Source organism: Lolium perenne, chromosome 4 (genome assembly GCF_019359855.2).
Source record: "Lolium perenne isolate Kyuss_39 chromosome 4, Kyuss_2.0, whole genome shotgun sequence".
NCBI lineage: Eukaryota > Viridiplantae > Streptophyta > Magnoliopsida > Poales > Poaceae > Lolium > Lolium perenne.
This window is the reverse complement of record NC_067247.2, coordinates 5,052,154-5,072,217: the sequence shown is the minus strand read 5'-3', so window position 1 is coordinate 5,072,217 and position 20,064 is coordinate 5,052,154. Positions and strand designations below refer to the sequence as shown.

The 20,064-nt window shown below is 42.4% G+C and overlaps 2 protein-coding genes and 1 long non-coding RNA gene across 4 annotated transcripts; 1 reads left to right on the top strand and 2 right to left on the bottom strand.

The window, feature by feature from the left end:
- Positions 1-1,116: 1,116 nt before the first annotated feature.
- Positions 1,117-18,088, top strand: LOC127349388 (uncharacterized). Of its 2 annotated transcripts, XR_011742323.1 has the most exons (10): positions 1,117-1,480; positions 2,100-2,206; positions 3,269-3,535; positions 8,301-8,392; positions 10,876-14,352; positions 14,515-14,947; positions 15,172-15,772; positions 15,970-16,677; positions 16,807-16,974; positions 17,326-18,088. XR_011742323.1 is itself a non-coding variant. In XM_071818436.1 (6 exons), exons 4-6 carry the CDS (start codon positions 16,633-16,635, stop codon positions 17,881-17,883), a joined length of 771 nt encoding a protein of 256 aa, XP_071674537.1. In that variant the 5' UTR covers positions 12,476-14,352; positions 14,515-14,947; positions 15,172-15,772; positions 15,970-16,632; the 3' UTR covers positions 17,884-18,088. The 2 variants fall into 2 exon arrangements, 1 of the variants encoding a protein (XP_071674537.1); XM_071818436.1 differs by lacking the exons at positions 1,117-1,480; positions 2,100-2,206; positions 3,269-3,535; positions 8,301-8,392 and having other exon boundaries at positions 12,476-14,352.
- LOC127349390 (putative F-box protein PP2-B12) lies at positions 4,489-5,579 on the bottom strand. Its single transcript, XM_051375129.1, has 3 exons — positions 5,370-5,579; positions 5,131-5,252; positions 4,489-4,942 (listed from the first exon to the last, which is right to left on the bottom strand). The coding sequence occupies exons 1-3, from the start codon at positions 5,577-5,579 to the stop codon at positions 4,489-4,491; spliced, it is 786 nt and encodes a 261-aa protein (XP_051231089.1).
- LOC139830435 (uncharacterized) lies at positions 7,105-8,863 on the bottom strand. The gene is made up of 3 exons (XR_011742324.1): positions 8,677-8,863; positions 7,676-8,360; positions 7,105-7,536 (listed from the first exon to the last, which is right to left on the bottom strand). It is a non-coding gene; the product is annotated as an uncharacterized lncRNA (long non-coding RNA).
- Positions 18,089-20,064: the final 1,976 nt, after the last annotated feature.

Here is a 20,064-nt window from a genome sequence, read left to right as displayed (position 1 = left end):
CCAAAAGTCTCTCCGCATGTGAATTGCGAGTGGGGTTGTAGTTGATTGCGAGTGGGGTTGTAGTTGAGCTTTTTTTCCAGTTGCAAGTCGAATTGCAACGGATAGAGAAATGCTCTAAAATCTGTGCTAAACCCTAATTTTTGCCAATTGCGAGTGGGGTTGTAACTAACTTTTCCTAGTTGCAAGTGGAGTTGCAATTGAGTTTTTTTTCCACAGTTGCAAGTCGATAGTAACTAAGAGAGAAATGCTTAATAATTCATGCTAAACCCTAAGTTTGTCAATTGCAAGTGGGGTTCGAACTAATTGTTTTCCCGGTTGCATAATAGTAGTATCACGGTTGTTATTGTGCATTCAGGTTGAGTGGGTTTATTGTTAGCGGTTTTACTTTTGTACCAAGCAATCTAATGATAAGAAGTGTTGTTTCTCGGATTTGCATGTGTTCCGGTCAAAAAAGTGTTGTTTATCCTATTTGGTCATGGTACAAGAGAAATAACGGTCCAACCAAATTTCGAACATATGACCTCTAACTAGTTCAAAGCATACACTAATATACATCTACCACCAGGCTAGCGAAGTATTTCTACTTGTACTTTCATCATGATTTATTATAATCGGAAATTATCGCCCTTTGATATATTTTACACGTTCATTGTTCTTTTTTTTTGTTTCTCTCTAGTTTGTGCATAATTAAACTAGAGAAAATATGATTACCTTCATGTTATCGTTTTGACATTATTTTTTCATTTTTATTATTTATCATTCTAAATATTGAAATACTTTATTTTGAATCTAATAAAATCGATCTTTGTGAGGTTATAATTGCGATTTTTTCAGTTGCAAGTGGGGTTGCAACTGAGATTTTATTTTATAAAATATGAGGTGGAAAAATTAAGTCGTGCCGCTGTAATTAGGATCGTTTGATTAAATTGCTTTTTTGGGGTTGTGTTCAACGGTAATGGAGTCTAAGAACATGAAGGTATGTAGACGTATTAGTCCTAGTATTGTTAGATTAGTTCGAATGAAGAAAACAAAAGCAAAATAGCTTAAATTGGTACAAGTGACAAAAATCTACTGAGAGCTAACTTAGAGCTCAGTAAACTGAGCCCTAGTCACACCCATAAAATTAAGCTGAAACTACTTTGACCCAGCGCCGTCCTCGCCGCGCCTTCTGCCACCGCTCGCCGGAGCCCCAGGTGTCCAGGAACGTCGTCAGCGCCTCATTCCGCCAGTCCGGCGCTCTCGCTTTTGTTCATTCTCGCAGCGTAGGTGCCCGTCGCCCCCTCCATCCCCATGGCTCTCTCTGCACCCCCACCACCCCCCTGCCCTCCCCCACCACCCCCACCCCGCCCTATAGCGTCCGCGGCGAGGAGTTCTTCAGGCGGGCGACCTGGAAGAGGTACGGATCTCTGGAGGAGCTCTCCATGGGGCGGACACTGACACGAGAACTCGGCGCTCTCTGTCTCCCCCAAAAGATTCGGAGGTCAGTGTTTCTTTTATTCTGTTCAGTGATTTCACTTCGAAGGTGTAAAAGCTGTCATGGTAGATTAGCCATTTCTACTTTTCTAGGGAAGTTTCCATCTAATTATTCCAAGATCTTCTCATATTTTGAGAGTCACTAGAAGCAGCTCACATCCACAAAAACAAGTAATAATTTTTACATAATATTAGTACCGATGTGAAGAGATTCTGTATATTAATATTACGCACAAGCATATAGCATCAAAGAGAGATAACCTAGACAGTGTTGGAATGCAGACTAGTGCCTATCACTAAACCTCCAACCATTTCGTATTTAAAATATTTTTTACAAGACCATAAGACATTTCTTCCAATTCATTTTCAGCCCCGTCGGGACTCAATTCTGTTTTGTCAAGTGTCAGTCTGATGCGTGTACATAGAAATAGCTAGATGATGTCCTTGTGGGTGTTCTGTGTTGACATTGACTAAATAGTAAATAACTCAACACTTAATTCTTCATATTTTTATGCGAAATTATTGTATTGGGGGTGAGAGTTTGCATACATTGCTGTATTGGGGGTGAGAGTTTGCATACATTGCTGTTGCTGGCACTCAGCTGGAAATGGTAGCATTGCCTACAGGTTGTGCGCACAGGGGTGTTTGAGATAGCGGCTGCTGACGGACGAGGCGCTGGAGCAGCTGGAGAACCTTGATCATGACTTGTACTCCTTCAGGGGTGAGCAGACAGGTAAGCTTTTCATTTGCATTCACTTTGCTCTGTGTAAGAGTTGTTGTGTCCATGGCTTCATTGTCTGCTGTTGAACTGAACTGATGGAGTGTGTATGTATACACAGCCATCAATTATGCACCTGTCAAAAGTATATGAGAGACAAGTGACAGTGCATGTCTGAGATAGGTTGAATCATTATTTTGTAACCTCTCTTATTTATATACAGGTAATGAACACAAAAAGCAATTATGTTTCACACAATATTTGTACTAAGATGATTTGATTTATCTTTATAAAATATACGCGAAGCATATAGCATCACTGGGTAAAACAATATTAACTTGACAGTTAGCATGCTCCTTGCCAAACAAAGGGAGAGATAACCGAGACAGCACTAGCATGCAGACTAGTGCCTATGACTAAACTTTGAACCATTTAGTACTTTTGCAAAAAGTTACATTACTATAGAGAAGTCATTTCTTACAATTCCTTTCAGCCCTGTGGGGACTAAATTCTGTTCTCAAAAGTATCGATCACATGGGAACTCACTAACTAATGTTGATGCGTGTACATATAAATAACTTCATGGTATCATTGTGGGTGTTGTGTGTTGACATGAAGCTTGGTTGATACTCACTAAATGGTAAACATGTCACCACTGCTATATTGTGACATGTTCTTATATTTTTTGAGATAATTAGATATTTTATTACGAGATTAATATGATAAAAAAATATTTGAGCAGGTATCCAACTTGATCAATGACTAGATTTTTTACCACTTGACCAACTCTATTATTAACTTAACTGAAATACATTTGGTTTCGACACCACCATCCATTTGTAGAACTAAAAAGTATATCTCTAGTACTGCCTATGAAACCTACATATGTAAATGCTAACTCAAGTGTGAAGAAAAGTTCATCAGGTAACAGTGCTTGAAAAGGTACCTTTCAGTATTTAGTAATCCTTACAAATCAAGTAGAGATCTTTTGCCAAATTTGGTTTATCAGTTTGCCTTAACTGAGGAAAACTACAACTGCATACAGACATGGCTCAACAAATTCTATATTCACTGCAGGGTCCAAATCATTATGTCTGCAACTGCAGAGCAGGTGTCTGGTGGTTTCTCATCAGCAATTATCTAGCGTGCTGTTAACAGGACAATGGAATTTCTCGAGAGCAACCATGGTGAAGGCCATTACTGAGGTGGCTGACAACCAGGAACCAGCTTGTCATCAACACTACTGTTACCAAGTGGCTATGGAACCTCCATTTTTCTACCTATGAAGCTGAGAATGTGCTTGACAGAATTGATCGTCATGAGATAGTCACTGGAAAGCGCAAGGTGAGTGAACTCATTTCATCATACATTTTATGACATGATGGATATCATTTTATAACATGTTGATGGTTAGTTATACGCAAGTTGTTCTGCATTCGAGATGGGATATCGATCGGCAGTGTTCATTTTCTTCTCGTTAGTTAAAACCTGACCTTATTAATTGGATCACATATCAAATATGTTGCTGCCCATCAGTACATGATCTGGGAAGCAGATTATTTAGTTACACACTATCGAGCTGTATATATATACTGTATATGAAATTTTTATTAGGTACCAGTGAAAAATCACTGCTCCTGACCTCTGCATGACTAAAAGCCCAAGTCTGTAATAAACCATTAAGGCTTTGTTTGGTGCAAGAGTATTTATGTGTGTTAAGGGGTGTTTTATAAAGAGTTTTTGGTGAAAATTAACCTTCATGAAATACTCTCCATCTTTTTAGGGGCATCTCTATGATACTAGCGCGTGTGCAGCAGCTGATTAGAGGATATTGTGAGGGCTGTGTGCAGTTTCCCGTGTGAACACGGTGGTGTGAATGCATGTGCTGGCCCCGGGTGATTGTGCATGTTTCCGTGTGAACACTGCGCTGGGCAGAGTAGCTGCACCCAGCTGGTAGCATGCGCGTGAATTCGCAGCATCACCGAGTGTAAAAAACGCGAATGGTACCTCGCGTTTTAATCCTCTTTTGACCCGACGAGTTTTAGCGCCAATACTCAGTGTTACTCGATTCAATACACTTCAGCCAAACAGCTAGTTTAGTAAATTTGAAAGCAATTATTTAATTACACTGGGAATATACATTGAAAAACCGGCCAAAACTCCCTAGCCAAACGAGGCCTAACCATGCTCTTACTCGATCATGGCCTAAGAGGGACATAAATTTCCTGGTAAGAGAGTCCAATCCTCGGTATATATGGTATGGATATCTAATCACCATATCAGTTAATTCTTAGGCCTTATTCAATGCCTTCAATTATGAGCCCCCTTTTCCACTCCAGCTCCTCAAACTCGTGTTGTTCCATTTTAACATCCTCAGCATCATAACTTGTGTCTGTGTGGAAGTCGCCCATCTCTAGCTCCAGCCAATCGTCGACCCTATGCCGCGGGTACCTGACCATGACGCCCCCTTCCTCCTTGTGCTCGTGCGGCTCCGACGTTTCACCACCATCACTGAGGCTGCAGGAAGCATGCTTGCAAGGATGGAGAGACACTGTGCAGGCACTCCCCACCAGCTGCCTGCCTACCTCGACGAACGATATCTGGCGTGGGGAGCTGAGGCCGGAGGCGTCCTGGGTGAGCTTGAAGACAAGGTAGCCAGCGTAGTGGGTGCTGGGAGAGAGCTCCCTGCTGTTGATGCTGCCGTTGATGCAAAACCAGCAGACTGACAGAAGCTCTGCCACCTTGGAGAACCTGCTTAATTAATTGCCAAACAAATTAGTGGTATAGACTAATAGAAATTCAGAAAAGTAGTTTCTGTGCAGACTATAATAATAATAAAGTATTGCCACACAATTTGTACTATCAGTTGGTCACAATAATAATAAAGATTTAATAGAATAAAGTTTTCATGAAGAATATATAATGACGTATACTGGTACCTTGAATCCGGGTCCGACCTCTTTGTCCAGTAAATATTTTCACAGATCCAAGCGATATCCAGTAGTTGGCTTCCAGACATCATGTAGCATTTTGCGCCATAGCTTCGCTGGAGCCCAAAACTCTACAAAATATTTAACCAAATCGATTCTCACAACGCAACATGCAAAGTCATATGTACGTACATTAGCTAAGAATGGATGAAAAGTTGTGTCTAAGCAAGATCATCATGACGAGTCACCATTTTGCCATCATCGAGGAGGATGTGTTCTTGGGCGAGGTCCAAGAATAGCTCTTTCTTGGAGGAGAAATCCACAAGATGGACAGCCCGCTCGAGGATGGCGTCGCAGTCCGATGGTAGGAACTTCTCCCATACAGTGTCGGAATCCGCCACAGACCGGAAGGCGGTGCACACCGCGGCGGCGCGGCAGGCGTCGGCTGGTGTGGTCATGCCAATGGCCTGCGCCACACATTCCTCCGGGAGCTGCTGGATTCCGTCTCCGTGGCTGTTGTTGCCATCCTTCCTTGTGTGCCTCATGGTCAGGGGATGCATCCCACCTCCGTGGAAGCGCCTGTGCACTTGACCATCAGTCCACAGAGCAAATTATAGGGCGTCATTTTTGTACTTCCAACTTCAATTCGTTAAACTTTACTTTAAAGGAGGATTTGGTGCACATGGGCGGCGAGTGCGAATATATGAGCCGCTCACCTTTTATTGAGATTGTTAAATCATCTACAATAGAAATCGATATGAGAGGAACTAAAAAGGAATCTTAAGTTAGAAAATCAGCGTGGCAGGTCCATAATGAACTGTTGTTTACCGTAGCCAGAACGGTCTAAATATCGTAATGCACCCAATGCTGCATAAAGAGCATTAGGGGGAAATTGGTGTGCTAATTTACTAATACAAAGTTAGTAGTAAAAGTGAAACCTTTATTTTGTTAAAAGGAATTATTAAATTTAACTAGTAAATATGCCCGTGCGTTGCCACGGACAACGATGCATATAAGCAAACAAAAATATTATTAGTATTAAAATATAAAGTTGACACGAAGCGTAACCACTAAGTGCTCCGTTATGAGTCGGTCCAATAAACACATCATTTGGTAAAATATTTTTGAGATAATTTATATTTGCGCCTAAATTGCACATATCAAACTAATCAAGTTTGTTAACTATTTAGCAATTGTACTCCAACAAGGTAAAAAAGGATCAGACAAATGTTAGAAGAGATAACCAAAAACTAAAATCATGAATGCACATGTATGGCCATCTTCTAGAATCCGGAAGAAATATGGATGGTTTCATAGCTAAATAGCACTTCCTTTTGTGTGTTCAAAATGCCTATTATCTCTTTAGTGATATATATATTTAAGGGAATATGTGCAGTTTCATTTTCCATCTCATCCTTACGACATACTACCAATAAGGGATACACATTTTCTTACAGAACACATTCCTTCTGGCAAAGAACTTCAATGAAATCACCTTTGTCCACACTATGGTTTAACTCTAATCATCGACTCAGCTGTATGTGTACATGTGTCCATAAAGAATGCAAGAAACTGGGCATTCAGCGATAAAGCGAAAAAACAGTTATATTTTTTGACCAATTAGTCCCATAAACCTAATTCTTCGCACAAATCCATCAATTAAAAAACAACACCAACAACACACGATATATTAAACAGTTAGACCTTAATCCAAGCTTCAGCTCCACTTTTGGCTTGCAATCAATTCCTACTTCTTTCTTGCCACTATAGGTAGCACTGTGCACCCACTTGATTCTCTCCCTCCTTAGCTCCTTGTTGCATGTCTCTTTCCACACCACCACACTGCAGGAAGACAAAGACTCCTCTTACTTCTTCCTACATCCCATCAATGTTCTCTGCCATTATGAACACGAGATGGTCAGGGATCCGACATGAGCGGTCCACATCATAATATGATTTCAGTATAGCATACCATTGGAACAAATAAAACATTTTTGTCATCGGTACACGGATGCTAAATCATTCAATGGATTATGCTTCAGTCGATCTAACACTCCTCACTTATATTCATTTCTGACATAGCTCATTTATGGATCAATCAAAGAATAACAATTTTAAAACTGATGGCAACCATTCCCCAAAATTATGTTAAGACTAAAGCAGGTTACAGATTCCAATTATTTCAACGGGGCAAACAGATGTAGACTTACCTAGCAAGCTTTACCTCCACTTGAAGAAGAAGACAACTTCCAAGGTGCATGGAACAACGATCAAGTCAGCAAGCACCTCTACACATACACTTTTCTTCAACTAAACTTGAGGATTTCACAAAAACTATCCAAATCATGACTATATTCTCCCAAATAATATTCTCCTTTCCACCAAACTCCGTTCTCAATTGAGACCCTCCTTCCCCTGAAATTAAGTACCAGGAAAGTTATCTTTGGAGAAATTACAGTACAAGCAGAGTAGAAGATACAACCCCTGATGTGCTGAGCGAGTTCAGGCTGAGAAAGATCGAAATAAACTTGGGCGGGATTGGAAAGAAACTCACTACACACGAAGAACAGACCGGAATCGATGAAGATGATAGGATTCCGCCAAAGTGGGCGTCAGGGAGAGGCACTGATCTGGGGGCAAACTTCGGCTTGTCAACACAGTTGTCTTCCTTGGCATACCAGACTCTGTGTATCAAGTGGGGTTGTCTTCCTTGGCATACCAAACTCAGATGTGTACCAGACTCAAATTTTTATTATGTTACAAAGGAACATAAAACACACTTGAAATAAGCATAAGAGTGCAAGGGATAAATGGCATGAAAGTTTACTGTACCTCCCCAAAATTGGCATCATTGTATAAGCAAAAGAGCAAAAAAGACAACACTTATAACTAAGAATTTAGTTCCATGTACAGAAATAATAACTACAAGGAAATCTAGCTAAGGAAGATCATATCGTCGAATAGAACAAATTATAATAGCTATTGAACGCAAGTGCAAATAGCCATTTGTACACAAAAATGCGACGATCATGTGAGCATAATAGTGTGAATCTGGAGATGCTTCAAAAGAATATGCAGATTTACCTATAATGCTGCACAATTTGGCTTCTAGGATTTTTCTTCCACCCGGAATGTGTGAACAACTCGGCTTATCAAATTTTAACTCCACTGGAATGCAGGGAAGCAAGTCATCTAGATATGTCTTCATCAGTTCACGCTCAGAAGAGCTCGATAGTAACCTGACAAAAAGAAGACCATCCAAATGAACTATGTATGTATCTCACTAAAATTGTTTTTCTTTCCCTTTCAGTTGTAGAAAAAAATTCTTGATTGTCCCACACAAAATGAAGCTAATCATTTATTTCTAATGTACGTTCAAGAAATTAAGCTGGACAGATGCCCTTATAGAGTAAAAAATATATGATAGGTGGTATTCGGCTGCTCATTTAGAAAAGGGTATTTTCCTTTTGAGACCCAACAGTAAAAAAAATGTCAATATCATGTGAGCAGAATACTGTGAATCTGGAGATGCTTCAAAAGAATATGCAGATTTACCGTGCACCACCAGACCGTTGCAGTTCCTCCATTCCACAGCCTCTGTGCAACGATGGCGGCTAGCTCTGCCATCAATACACCCGATCCTCCCTGGTGAGACTGATAGAAAGGAGATGCTAAATTGTTGTGAGTTTAGAACCTTAAATCTGAGGAGAATGGGCTGGTGAACTTTTTTTCAGATCAATCGCAGACTTGGAAAGAAGAAGGAAATGAATTGGGAAGATGCTGGACTGGGTCGTGGTTTTTTTATCGGATGGATTGCATCCTGTATGAAAGTCTGAAAACCAAGACGGCATGGAAAGGAGAGGGGCAAGTTGCTGCGAAGAGGAGCATGTGACCACCAGCGACGGCTTCCCCTGCCCACCCCTCATCTCATCTCTCCACCCCCTCTCTCTCCCCGACGCGAGCTCGGACATACTGGATGCAGGCGAATCGGGGCAGGATGGTACCCCTCAGACTCCTCTCCCCGGAGGTGGAGGTGAATGCCGGCTAGGCTGGGCGAGACACCGGAATCGCACGCGGCAAGGCTGCCGATGCGGAGCCGCGCAGGTCTTGGGCGGCGGATTTGTCGCCGGCAGGTGCTCGGGATACAATTTTGATGAGCAAGCGGACGCCGCTGGTCGCCCACGGCCGGCCAACAAGCAGGGAGGAGGCACCAGCTGGTGCGCTCGCCTGCGTATTCCCCCGCTCGCGTGCTCGAGAGCTGCAGCCGCGCTCGCACGCTTCAGTAGCGGACCCGTGTATGTGTATGTGTATGTGCCTTGGGGGCTGCGGCATCATGTTCCGTCGCTGGCGCGCGATGTTCTCGACCCAGTCCAAGGCTCGACCTGCGGTCGCCCAGCGCTGGCAAGGAAGCGGAGGGCAGTGAGGGCGGTGGTGCCCTGGTGCCGGAATATTTCCTTCCATGTGCTCCTGTCCGAGGCGTGCACGGCGGGCAGGCGGCCTGCGGGTACAGCCGCACCTCCACGGACGGGACGCATGAGCTCGTGGTTGGTTCTAGAAGAGGTGTTGTCAGCGATTTCTCCGCCGGTGAAGGATACAATCTGCAGGAGGCGGCGGATAGCAGTAGGAATGAGCGGCGGCGGCGGGGCGGAACCCTAGCATACTCGCGTGGGAACGAACGAACTAATCAACACAAGGAATTGATCTCAAAGGCGAAAGCGTGTCTGCATATTCACATAATTCGCAGTATAGTGACTCTTCCGACCCGCAATATTGAGTGGAAACGTATGGGTATCAGGTTTATCATCTGATATCACGTGAAAAAGTGACAAAGTAGCAGCATCTATAAATTGCAAAACACCCTGATTTTCGAGGTTCTGAAACAAGCAAGCAACCTAAGAAAGCATAACTTCACCGGCCTACCACCTTCTGCGGTCCTGCCCAGCTCCTGCTTTTCCAGCCATCCAAGCTGCTGCTTTCCTTCTAGCCCGAGCATCTGCCGCCACTCCGACTGCCGACCTCGTTCTCTCTCACAGTCGCAGGTGCCACTCCATGAACCCTTTGTCTCTGTAGCATCTGCTTCTCCCGAAAGTTTTGAACTTCAGAAAAAAACATATTATTTCCTTCTGTCATGTGCCCAACACAACTGAGGAAGGGAAGTGGAAGGCATGATTTGATTATTTCAGTATATACCTTGTTTTGCTCGGTAATTTTGTTTGAAATGTATCAGATGTTTGATTAGGAAAGCTGTTATGTTAAATTTTGCATTTTTGCTGAAGATTTTATCTAATTTTCTTTTATATCAGTTCATCTTTTCAATTTACTTGAGCCAAGTTACTAAAAATATTTCCCCACTCTATTATTGATTCTTACTTTCTGTTGCATTTCATTTTAAAGATGCATTCCTCCACACAGTGCATATGTGAGGAAATACAGCAGAAAGGTTTCATAGGCTGAATATGCTCTTTTCTTGCCCATCCATTTGTAGAACTAAAAGATCATATTTCCAGTACTGCCTATGAAAACTTCATATATTAATGCTAAGTCATACATGAAGAAACCTTCGGCAGGTTGCAAAGCACTTGAAAAGGTTCCTCTTACTCTTAGTGTCTAGTGAGCAATGATCCTTATAGTCAAGCAGAGATCTCCTTCCAGATTGAGCTCATGAGTTTATATGTTCATTTGTTTTAACAGGAGACAACTTTCTAAAACTACATACATACATACATGGACTAACAAATTCGAACATCATTGCAGGGTCCAAATCATGATGTCTGCAGGTGCAGAGCAGTTGGCTGGTGGTTTCTCATCAGCAGTTATCCAACGTGTTGTTGACAAGACGATGGAATTCCTTGGGAGCAACTACAATCTGAGCCATGCTACTGAAGAACTTCTGACTAAACTGCGCACGAGACTCACCATGGTTAAGGCCATTACGGAGGTGGCTGATAACCAGCTTATCATAAGAACTAGTCTGACCAAGTGGCTGAGGAACCTCCACAATGCTGCCTATGAAGCTGAGGATGCGCTTGATAGATTCGATTGTCATGAGGTAGTTTCTGGGAAGCACAAGGTGAGCGAGCTCATTTCATCATCAGTTAGGGCCTTGAAAAATTTGATTGTGCCTGATGAGGGGATGAAAATGCTTGAATGTGTTGCACAAAAGCTAGACCACCTTTGTGCAACATCAAACATATTTGTTGAGCTCATGAACCAAAGCAATTTAACAGCCATGAAGAAGGAGGGAATTGTTGGAGAGACTACTTCTCGTGTTCCTGTTGATGTCAAGGTTTTTGGACGGGATGAAATTCTAGAGTTGACACTGAAAATTATTTTGGGTTCATCTGGATCTGAACCAGAACCCAACAGCATAAGAGCAAAACTTGGGGCAAGGTACCGCATGTGTGGTGTTGATGTTATCCCAATTGTTGGTATGAGTGGGGTTGGGAAGACAACCCTTACTCAAGTAATTTACAATCATCTAAATGTGAAGGGTCACTTTAGACAGAGAGCATGGGTGTATGTTTCAAAACACTTCAGTGTCAAAAGAACATTGCAAGAGGCGTTGCGCTCTTTTAGTGGAAATGATTCGTCTGTTAACTACTCAGAGAGTTTGGAAACAACAGTCAATAATATTCAAAGTGTCATCCAGCAGGATGGAAGATTTTTTCTTGTGTTAGACAGTGTCTGGGATGAGATGTGTGACCAATGGAGTAGTTTGCTTACTGCTATAGCTAGTGAAGTACCAGGAAGTGTAGTTCTTGTCACAACACAAAGCAAAAAGGTTGCAGACGTAGTAGCCACAATGTGCCAAGTTCCACTAGCACCTTTGCCACGGGAGAGTTTTTGGCCAGTTTTCCAGTATTACGCATTTGGCACCACCAATGATTTTTCTCAGAATAATCAGAATCTTTTGCTAATTGGTGAACAAATAGCAAAAAGGTTAGATGGTTTGCCGTTAGCAGCAAAAGTAATGGGAAATCTGTTGAAGTCCAGATTGACTGTAGACCAGTGGAGGTGCATCCTAGAGAGCGATTGGTGGGATCTGAGTGAAGTTTTTTGTGAAATCCTTCCATATATGGGAATTAGTTATCAAGACCTACAACCTAGACACAGACAGAGATTCGCTTTCTGTTCAATCTTTCCACAAAACTACTTGTTCGATAAGGATAGATTGGTCAATATGTGGATTTCCCATGATTTCATCCAACACAGAGAATTTGATGACACTAGGCTAGAGGATATTGGAAGTAAAATGTTTGATGACCTTCTACAAAGATCATTTTTCCAGGCTACATTTGACAACAAGAGGTACACTATGCACGATCTAGTAAGGGCTCTTGCTATTGCTGTTTCTTGAGGTGAATGCTTCCTCCACAAAGAGAACTCAGAGAGAGCATCACCAACTGCTCGCCACTTGGCTCTGCAAATTGGTAATCAACTGCATATTGATGAACTAAGCAAGTATAAAAATCTACGGACAATCTTGTTGTTTGGTCATTGTGAGAGTAATTCAATTTCTGATCTTGTTGACAACATGTTAGCCAAGTCAAGAAGCATTAGAGTGTTAGACTTATCTCATGTGGAGGTGTTGACAAATATGCTTCCCAACATTGCATCCATGAGAGAATTGAGGTTCCTTGATCTTTCTTTCACAAGAGTAAATAATTTCCGCAATTTCCCTTGTAGTCTTCAAGTTTTATACCTCCGTGGATATACCCGCAATTTTATTCCTCAGAGTATCAATATGCTTGCCAAGTTAGGCACTTGTATATTGATGTTATGGCTCTCTCTTTGGTTCCTGGTATCGGGCAACTAAGTCAACTTCAAGAATTGGAGAGCTTTAGTGCTGGAAAGAAAAATGGATTCTTGATAAATGAGTTGAAGAACATGCAGGAGCTGTCTGGGAAAATTTGCATCAGCAATATTCATGTTATTAAGAACAAGCATGAGGCAGAGAATGCCAATATGATTTTGAAGAAACACCTTGAAGTCGTGGTGCTGAAGGGGAGAAATGTATCCAAAGAAGTGCTTGAAGGACTGCAACCACACTCAAATCTACAAGAGCTTGTGATTGAAGGCTATGGGGACACGACTTTACCAACCTGGATGTTGCATGCTCACATCTTCACAAAACTTCACTCCCTTCATGTGGTAAACTGCGGACTTTTATCTGTACTTCCACCATTTGGAAAATTTCCTTCACTTAGGCAGCTCACTCTAGATAGCTTACCGTCAGTGAAGCATGCTGATGGAACATCTTTTGGTTTTCTTGGAAGTTTGGAGAACTTCAGAGTTTCTTCTATGACATCATGGATAGACTGGTCACATGCAGAAGATGATCATGGCCTTCTCCTTCCACAGGTCACAAGGTTTGAACTTCACAATTGCCCTTCACTGAAAGAAGTGCCTTATCTACCATTCATGTCTTCACTATCAGAACTTGACATTTCAGTTTGTGGAGACTTTGTCAAAGCACTGCCACAATATGGACAACTCTTGGAACGTCTCAAAAAATTAAGTATGTCTTACTGCGATCATCCAGTCCTACTCTCTGAGCATCAGTTGAAGTCATTGGAGTCTTTGTATCTTAGAAACTGTGGAGGGCTACGTTTGATTGATGGGTTACTCAGCTTTCCAAACCTCAGGGAAGTTGATGTTCTTGGTTGTCCTGACATTCTTAATGAATTTTTAGACAGATCAAGTGAACAGGATGACCAGGGTGTACCTCACCTTACTAGTCTAAGAACAGATGTCAGCTTGTTGCATGGACATTGTTTCCTCCCCTCAGTGCGAGCACTGCGCATCTCTTTTCTGGTGGCTCTTCAATTTACCACAGAGCAGGAGGGATGGTTTGAACAGTTAGTTTCTATTGAAAAACTCGAGTTTGATTTCTGTTCTTCTCTTCAACGACTCCCTTCTACTTTAAGCAGACTCACCTCCTTAAAAGTACTTCAAACCTAGTGGATCAGATTTGCAAAACCAGTGTCTCTGGAAGGAGTTGTGCCAGCAAACCTCCAAGAATTGATTATGGATAACTTTGAGATGGAAGGTAATTTAAAACCCGGGGGATCAGATTGGTCGAAGATTTCCCATGTGCCGTACATTCGGTTAAACAAGAAGACGGTCCAAAATCTGTCAGCTAATGTTGCTTCAACGTCTTCACACCAGCAAGTTTGCGCGACTGTGCATCTGATTCCATTGCCTGCCTCTGGTGCTACATATAATATTTCTGTAAGCATGTTTTCCACTCTCTGTAATATCACTATCCAAATATATTTCTAGAATATGTTGCATTAGGGAAGAATAAAAGAAGCCGGAAATCTCCGTGCGATGCAGTATAACACCTTGCATGTCCCTCTTTTAGCCTCTGATTGTTCCACTTTTTTGTACAAGAGGGGGTGTACGACGGTGGGCTTTATCCCTACAGTGCTTTCCAAGCAAATACCTGAGGTGGCGGTAATCGCGAAGGGTTGGCCCAGCTTCTGTTTAATGCGGGACAGGACTGAAATTCTGTATTCTAATCAGATCCTCAACTGTCACTTTGGTGTCAGTGGCTTTATGCGTCCTGGTGTCTTCCGATGCCATAATCCTGAAACCTGAGTTGTTGAATCTTGTGGGAATTGAGCATGGTGATTGGTAAGTCCATGCATGCTGACTGGACATGGAATGGGGTGTTGAAAAATGAACCAGCGAAGTGAGAGAATTAGAATGGATGATGTGTGGATAAACAGGGCATTAGCTTTGAGGGAGCCCAGGAAGATGGAGAAACAAGACGTGGTCAGTTGACGTCATCGGATCTGAGGACGAGGGGAGCATTCTCACCAAGGTAACTGGTCATATAATTTTCTTTTATGGTCATCTCTCACTGCACGTTGAAAACTGGATTATTAGGACTATTCTTGACATTCATACACCTACTGCTGACCATGTTGTGCAAGAATCCAACAATAACTCTTAATCATTTTCGTTAAAACTAATTTCTAGTGCTGCAACGAGAGTATATTATCATATCTGTTCCTGCATTCGACGAGATTAGTCAACTGGTTGCAGGTTGTGCGCACCAAGGTGTTTGAGATGGTGCCACTGATGGTGGCATTCGGTCATGACATCAATGCATTCACGAGCAAAAAGATGGGTACACTGCTCTGCATTTGGATTGTCTCTGCACCATGAAACAGCTCTTGCATGTGCATTTTCTTTCGAAATTGGGACATCCCGGCCTCAGTTCGTGCATGACTGGCTGGTTGTGTGCATGAAACAGCTCTTGCATGTGCATTTTCTTTCGAAATTGGGACATCCCCGGCCTCAGTTCGTGCATGACTGGCTGGTTGTGTGCATGAAACAGCTCTTGCATGTAGAAGAGGGAGTTTCGAAGTCATCATTCCCACTAACAGTTCCTTCTCGGTCAGTCTTCCAGTAAGCAAAGCTAGGGGCATGCTCAGTGCACTTGGCATGGGAATGATGACGAAAAGCTGTTGAGAAAGAGAGAACAGGAGGTGTATATTATTAACTCGCTGGCCAGTGCATGCTGCATCCAGGACAGTAGTTCTGAGGAAGATCAAGGACAAGACCAGCATCGAGAAACAGAGGGGAAGGAGGAAGACCTGGTCGATGTCATTGGTGCCAAGGATAAGGAGACGCCCTCACAAAGGTAACTAGCTATGATTCTTCGCTACTGATCTCTGGCTGCATGTACAACATGATTATCGGAACTATTACTGATAATTTTATACCTTCAATTGACCACGCCGCCCTAAAATCTAGCCTTAATAATGCAACTGTTCTCTCATGCTGCAACTGGACTGAAGTAAAGTTAGCTGGACTGATAGTATTTACTGTGAACTGCAGGCGAAGTGATGGACATCTTATACAAGAGGAAACTGGGAGATTTCCCTGTTCATCGTCCTGGCCCCAGCAATAAGACTGATGACTCGTTTTGCTGCTTTACCGTGATCGTCTTCGCCCATGTGTAATGTTTCGGACGACATGACCCTCGGATTTTTATGCGCAGAGATAGCTCTTGGTACATTTTGCCCTCTTTTTTTATGCGCAACAACCCTCAGATTCGAAGTACAACCCTCAGATTCGACACTTCGAATCGTTGTTGGATCACCCTGGCCTGACTGACATTTGTAAGAGCTTGGGGCACAGTGTACGAAGGAGTATATAGCATAGAACTACCACTTTCTACGCAAAATTCCGGAAAACTACCACTTTTCGTTCCAATCGCACAGAACTACCACATTTGGTGGAGGTTATTTCAAATAGCACTGATTCTCAATTGAACGCATATTGACAGCGTTTTTGACAACGCTGGCCCACTGTCAGGCATGACGTGGCACCTTCCGTCAACGAGCCATTAACGGCGTGCGGGCCCCACCACTCGTGGACGGTAGAAGAGGCACGCGCGTGGCCGTGCTCAGTTTAGCGACCGTGCCCTTCTCCCCTTCGAAGCAGCGCCGCCGAGGCTCCCGCACCGCCATCGCCCATTGCCGCCGCCGCTGCCGCCGCATGCCTAGCTGGAGCGACGGTGAAAGCTCGCCGGAGCGCCTCCCTGTAAGTTCTTAGCCTCTCATCCCTCATTTCAAATCTAGGGTTAGGGTTCTTATTCCGAATTGAGATATTACGATTTCTATCGATTTAGGTCAATAAAGTTTGTTTCTTTTGCAATTTCTTGTTGATTAGGACTTCACTGCCATGGATTACGCCCCTGAGACATGCGCGGACCTCTCATTCTCTGGAGTTGCTGTCGGAGCGGAACGCTGCCGCGTTCATGACTTGGAGCCGATCAGATGCGTCGCATTTGAAGGGACGAACACCGGGAGGAGGTTTCACATGTGCTGCATTCAAGATGTAAGTGTTCTGGTCGATTTTGTCTATAATTATTGTAAATTTGAGTTAACACAATTCAGTTTAGTTAATGGTAGTTCAGTTAAAGTGCTAAAATGCAGAAGAGTTTCCAGGCTTTTGTATTAACTACTACATTCTAAATTTCTATTTCTATCAATAATAAGAGACCATAACTATATCAAAGTTCAGTCTTTGCTCCTAACGTGCTAAAATTAAACTATATATAAGGTAGTTGCAGGTTAGTTGATTGCACCAGTTTTCTTCATTAGTTTGTTTAAAATGCAAGTTCGGCATGCCTCTAAATAATTGGTAACACATATGTGCATTGACTGTCATCAATTACTGTTTTTGTAGTATGTGGAAAATTGTGGTTTCCAGAAATGGGTTGATGCTGAAGAATGGCCAGAAGCTCTCAAGAATTCTTTGGGAAGACTGTGGTCTATGTACCATGAGGCTAGTGACAAAAGAATTGAAGAGAGGCTTGAGAATGCCAAGTTGGTTCAAGAGTTGGTCGAGGACAGGGACAAGTTCAAAAAGAACTACTACAGTCTAATGGATGATGTTGCGAAATTTATGAAAGACAAAGAGAAAAGGGTCATGGAGGAAAATTTAAAGAAGATGAATGATGAAAAGGAAGCTATCTTTGACTTGGACAGACCTGCATTAGAAGCTGAGGTGATCAAGCTCAATTCAGAGTTGTTTGATTTTAAGGAGGAGAAGAAGCAGTGGGAGTCAATGACGAAGCATTGGGAGTCAATGGAGAAGCTTAGAAAGGAAAAGTGGGAGAAGAAAGAAGAGGCATGGAAGGAGGAGAAAAAGAAGTTAGAGTACACACTATTTGACCTCTTCAAGGTTAACAGTGCTAACAAGGAGAAGCTGCTGCAGATCAAAGGCATTATCGGAGAAATCTGATTTGATTCATGTCATATGATGTATGCTGGGTTTATGTAATATGTATGCTAGATCTCGGAAGAATTCTAAATTAGGTTTTATGTAATATGTATGCGGGATATCGGAGAATTCTAAATTAGGATGCGGGATCTCGGAGAATTCTAAATTTGGTTTATGTAATATGTATGCGGGATCTCGGAGAATTCTAAATTAGGTTTATGCAATATGTATGCGGGATGTCGGAGAATTCTAAATTTGGTTTATGTGATATGTATGCGAGATCTCGGAGAATTCTAAATTAGGTTTATGCAATATGTATGCGAGATGTCGGAGAATTCTAAATTTGGTTTATGTAATATGTATGCGGGATCTCGGAGAATTCTAAATGGTTTATGCAATATGTATGCGGGATCTCGGAGAATTCTAAATGGTCGCCGTTGATTTGTTATAAATGGTCGCCGGCGGTTTCTTAGGCACGGCGGCGTCGCCCATAAATGGTCGCCGGCAGTTGAATGTCTATTCTAACATCAAATAGCACTGGGATCATTTGAATGTATATTCTGACATCAAATAGCACTGGGAACATTTAAATTCATATTCTGACATCAAATAGCACAAACTCATATAGCACAAACAAAATGGGAACATCATTTAAATTCATATTTTGATATGAAATAGCACAAACTCATCTAGCACAAACAAACCAACACATAGTCTTTAACTTGTGCACACAGTGGCATTGTTTCAACTTGATACAAACCAACACATAGTCTTAAACTTGTACACATAGTGGCATTGTGATAAACTGATACAAGACAACACATAGTCTTCACTTCTTGTAGCTACTCCACCTTCCAGCATTGAGATAGCCTGCCATCCTTGGAGTTAGCTTGGTTTGTCTGCCAACCCTAGAACTCCTTGGTGCACTGAATGCTGATTGCCTTGGTGCTGGTGGTGCTCCTGTTGATTGCCTTGGTGCTAGTGGAGGTCCTGCAGGTTGCCTTGGTGCTGGTGGTGCTCCTGCAGGTTGCCTTGCTGCTGGTGGTGCTCCTGCAGGTTGTCTTGGTGCTGGTGGTGCTCCTGCAGGTTGCCTTGGTGCTGGTGGTGGTCTTGCAGGTTGCCTTGGTGCTGCTGGTGCTTCTTCTGGTTGCCTTGCTGTACTTGTAGTGGCAGAAGTGGAGGAGCAACCACTGTTCCTATTAGGCTGCAGCAAACAAAATCTGAGTTAGCAACAAAAGAATCTACATATGAGCTTGTCTTCTGTCAAAACTAGAGTTATATGTGATATGCATATGTCTAAGTTACCTGGTGATTATCTTTTCTTGATTAAAGCCCTGGCCTTAATGGTACAGTACATGTGTTATATCTGTGGCCTACACGATTACAGTTGCTGCAAGTGATTGATGTCATCCTTGATGTGTCTCTAGGTGCTGGAGGCTCAAACTTGCTTTTCCTTCTCACAGTCTGCTTCCTCCCCGGCCTATCCCTAAACACAGGTGGGTCAATATCTTGCGTGTTTATTGTATTCCAGTCCTCAGGTCCAGGAACAGGGTAAACTGTATATGAGAAAGCCTTCTTGTACATTGGCCAAACAGAATTCTTCTTCAACACAGTAATATGAACAACTTGTTCAGCTTCATGCAGTGCTAGCATCTCCACAATTTTGCCCATGCTATCAATTAATTCCATTCCTTCCACACCTCTCCCTTTCTCTTTTACATAGTACATGTTGTCCCTAATACCATACCCATAGGATTCAATCAAGGATAACAAATTTAGAACTGTGATGTCAGATCGGCTCAACTTTCTTTCAAGGTTATCTTGACCAGGGAAATTAAATTTGATATCCGAAATATCATCATCCAGCCTAGCAAAGGATAAATGCACGATTATATATAAAATGTTCTATGTTCCTTACAGAAATTTAAATTAAATTAAACCTACCAACAGACATTGCACAGATAAACTAGCATTGCATAGATAAACCTACCTAAATTTGCTACCAGGCTAAACAAGATAAATAAACTAGCATTTGTAATCAACAGCAAGTCAACCGAAAAAGCATGGGCATGGGCAAAGGAAAAAAGCATGGGCAACCGAAAAAGCATGGAAAAATTAGATATTTTTGAGTAGTTGAGGAACTTACTCCACACCATCGAATCTCGATGGCCAACGGTGGCTGCTCTTCGCCGGCGAGGGTAC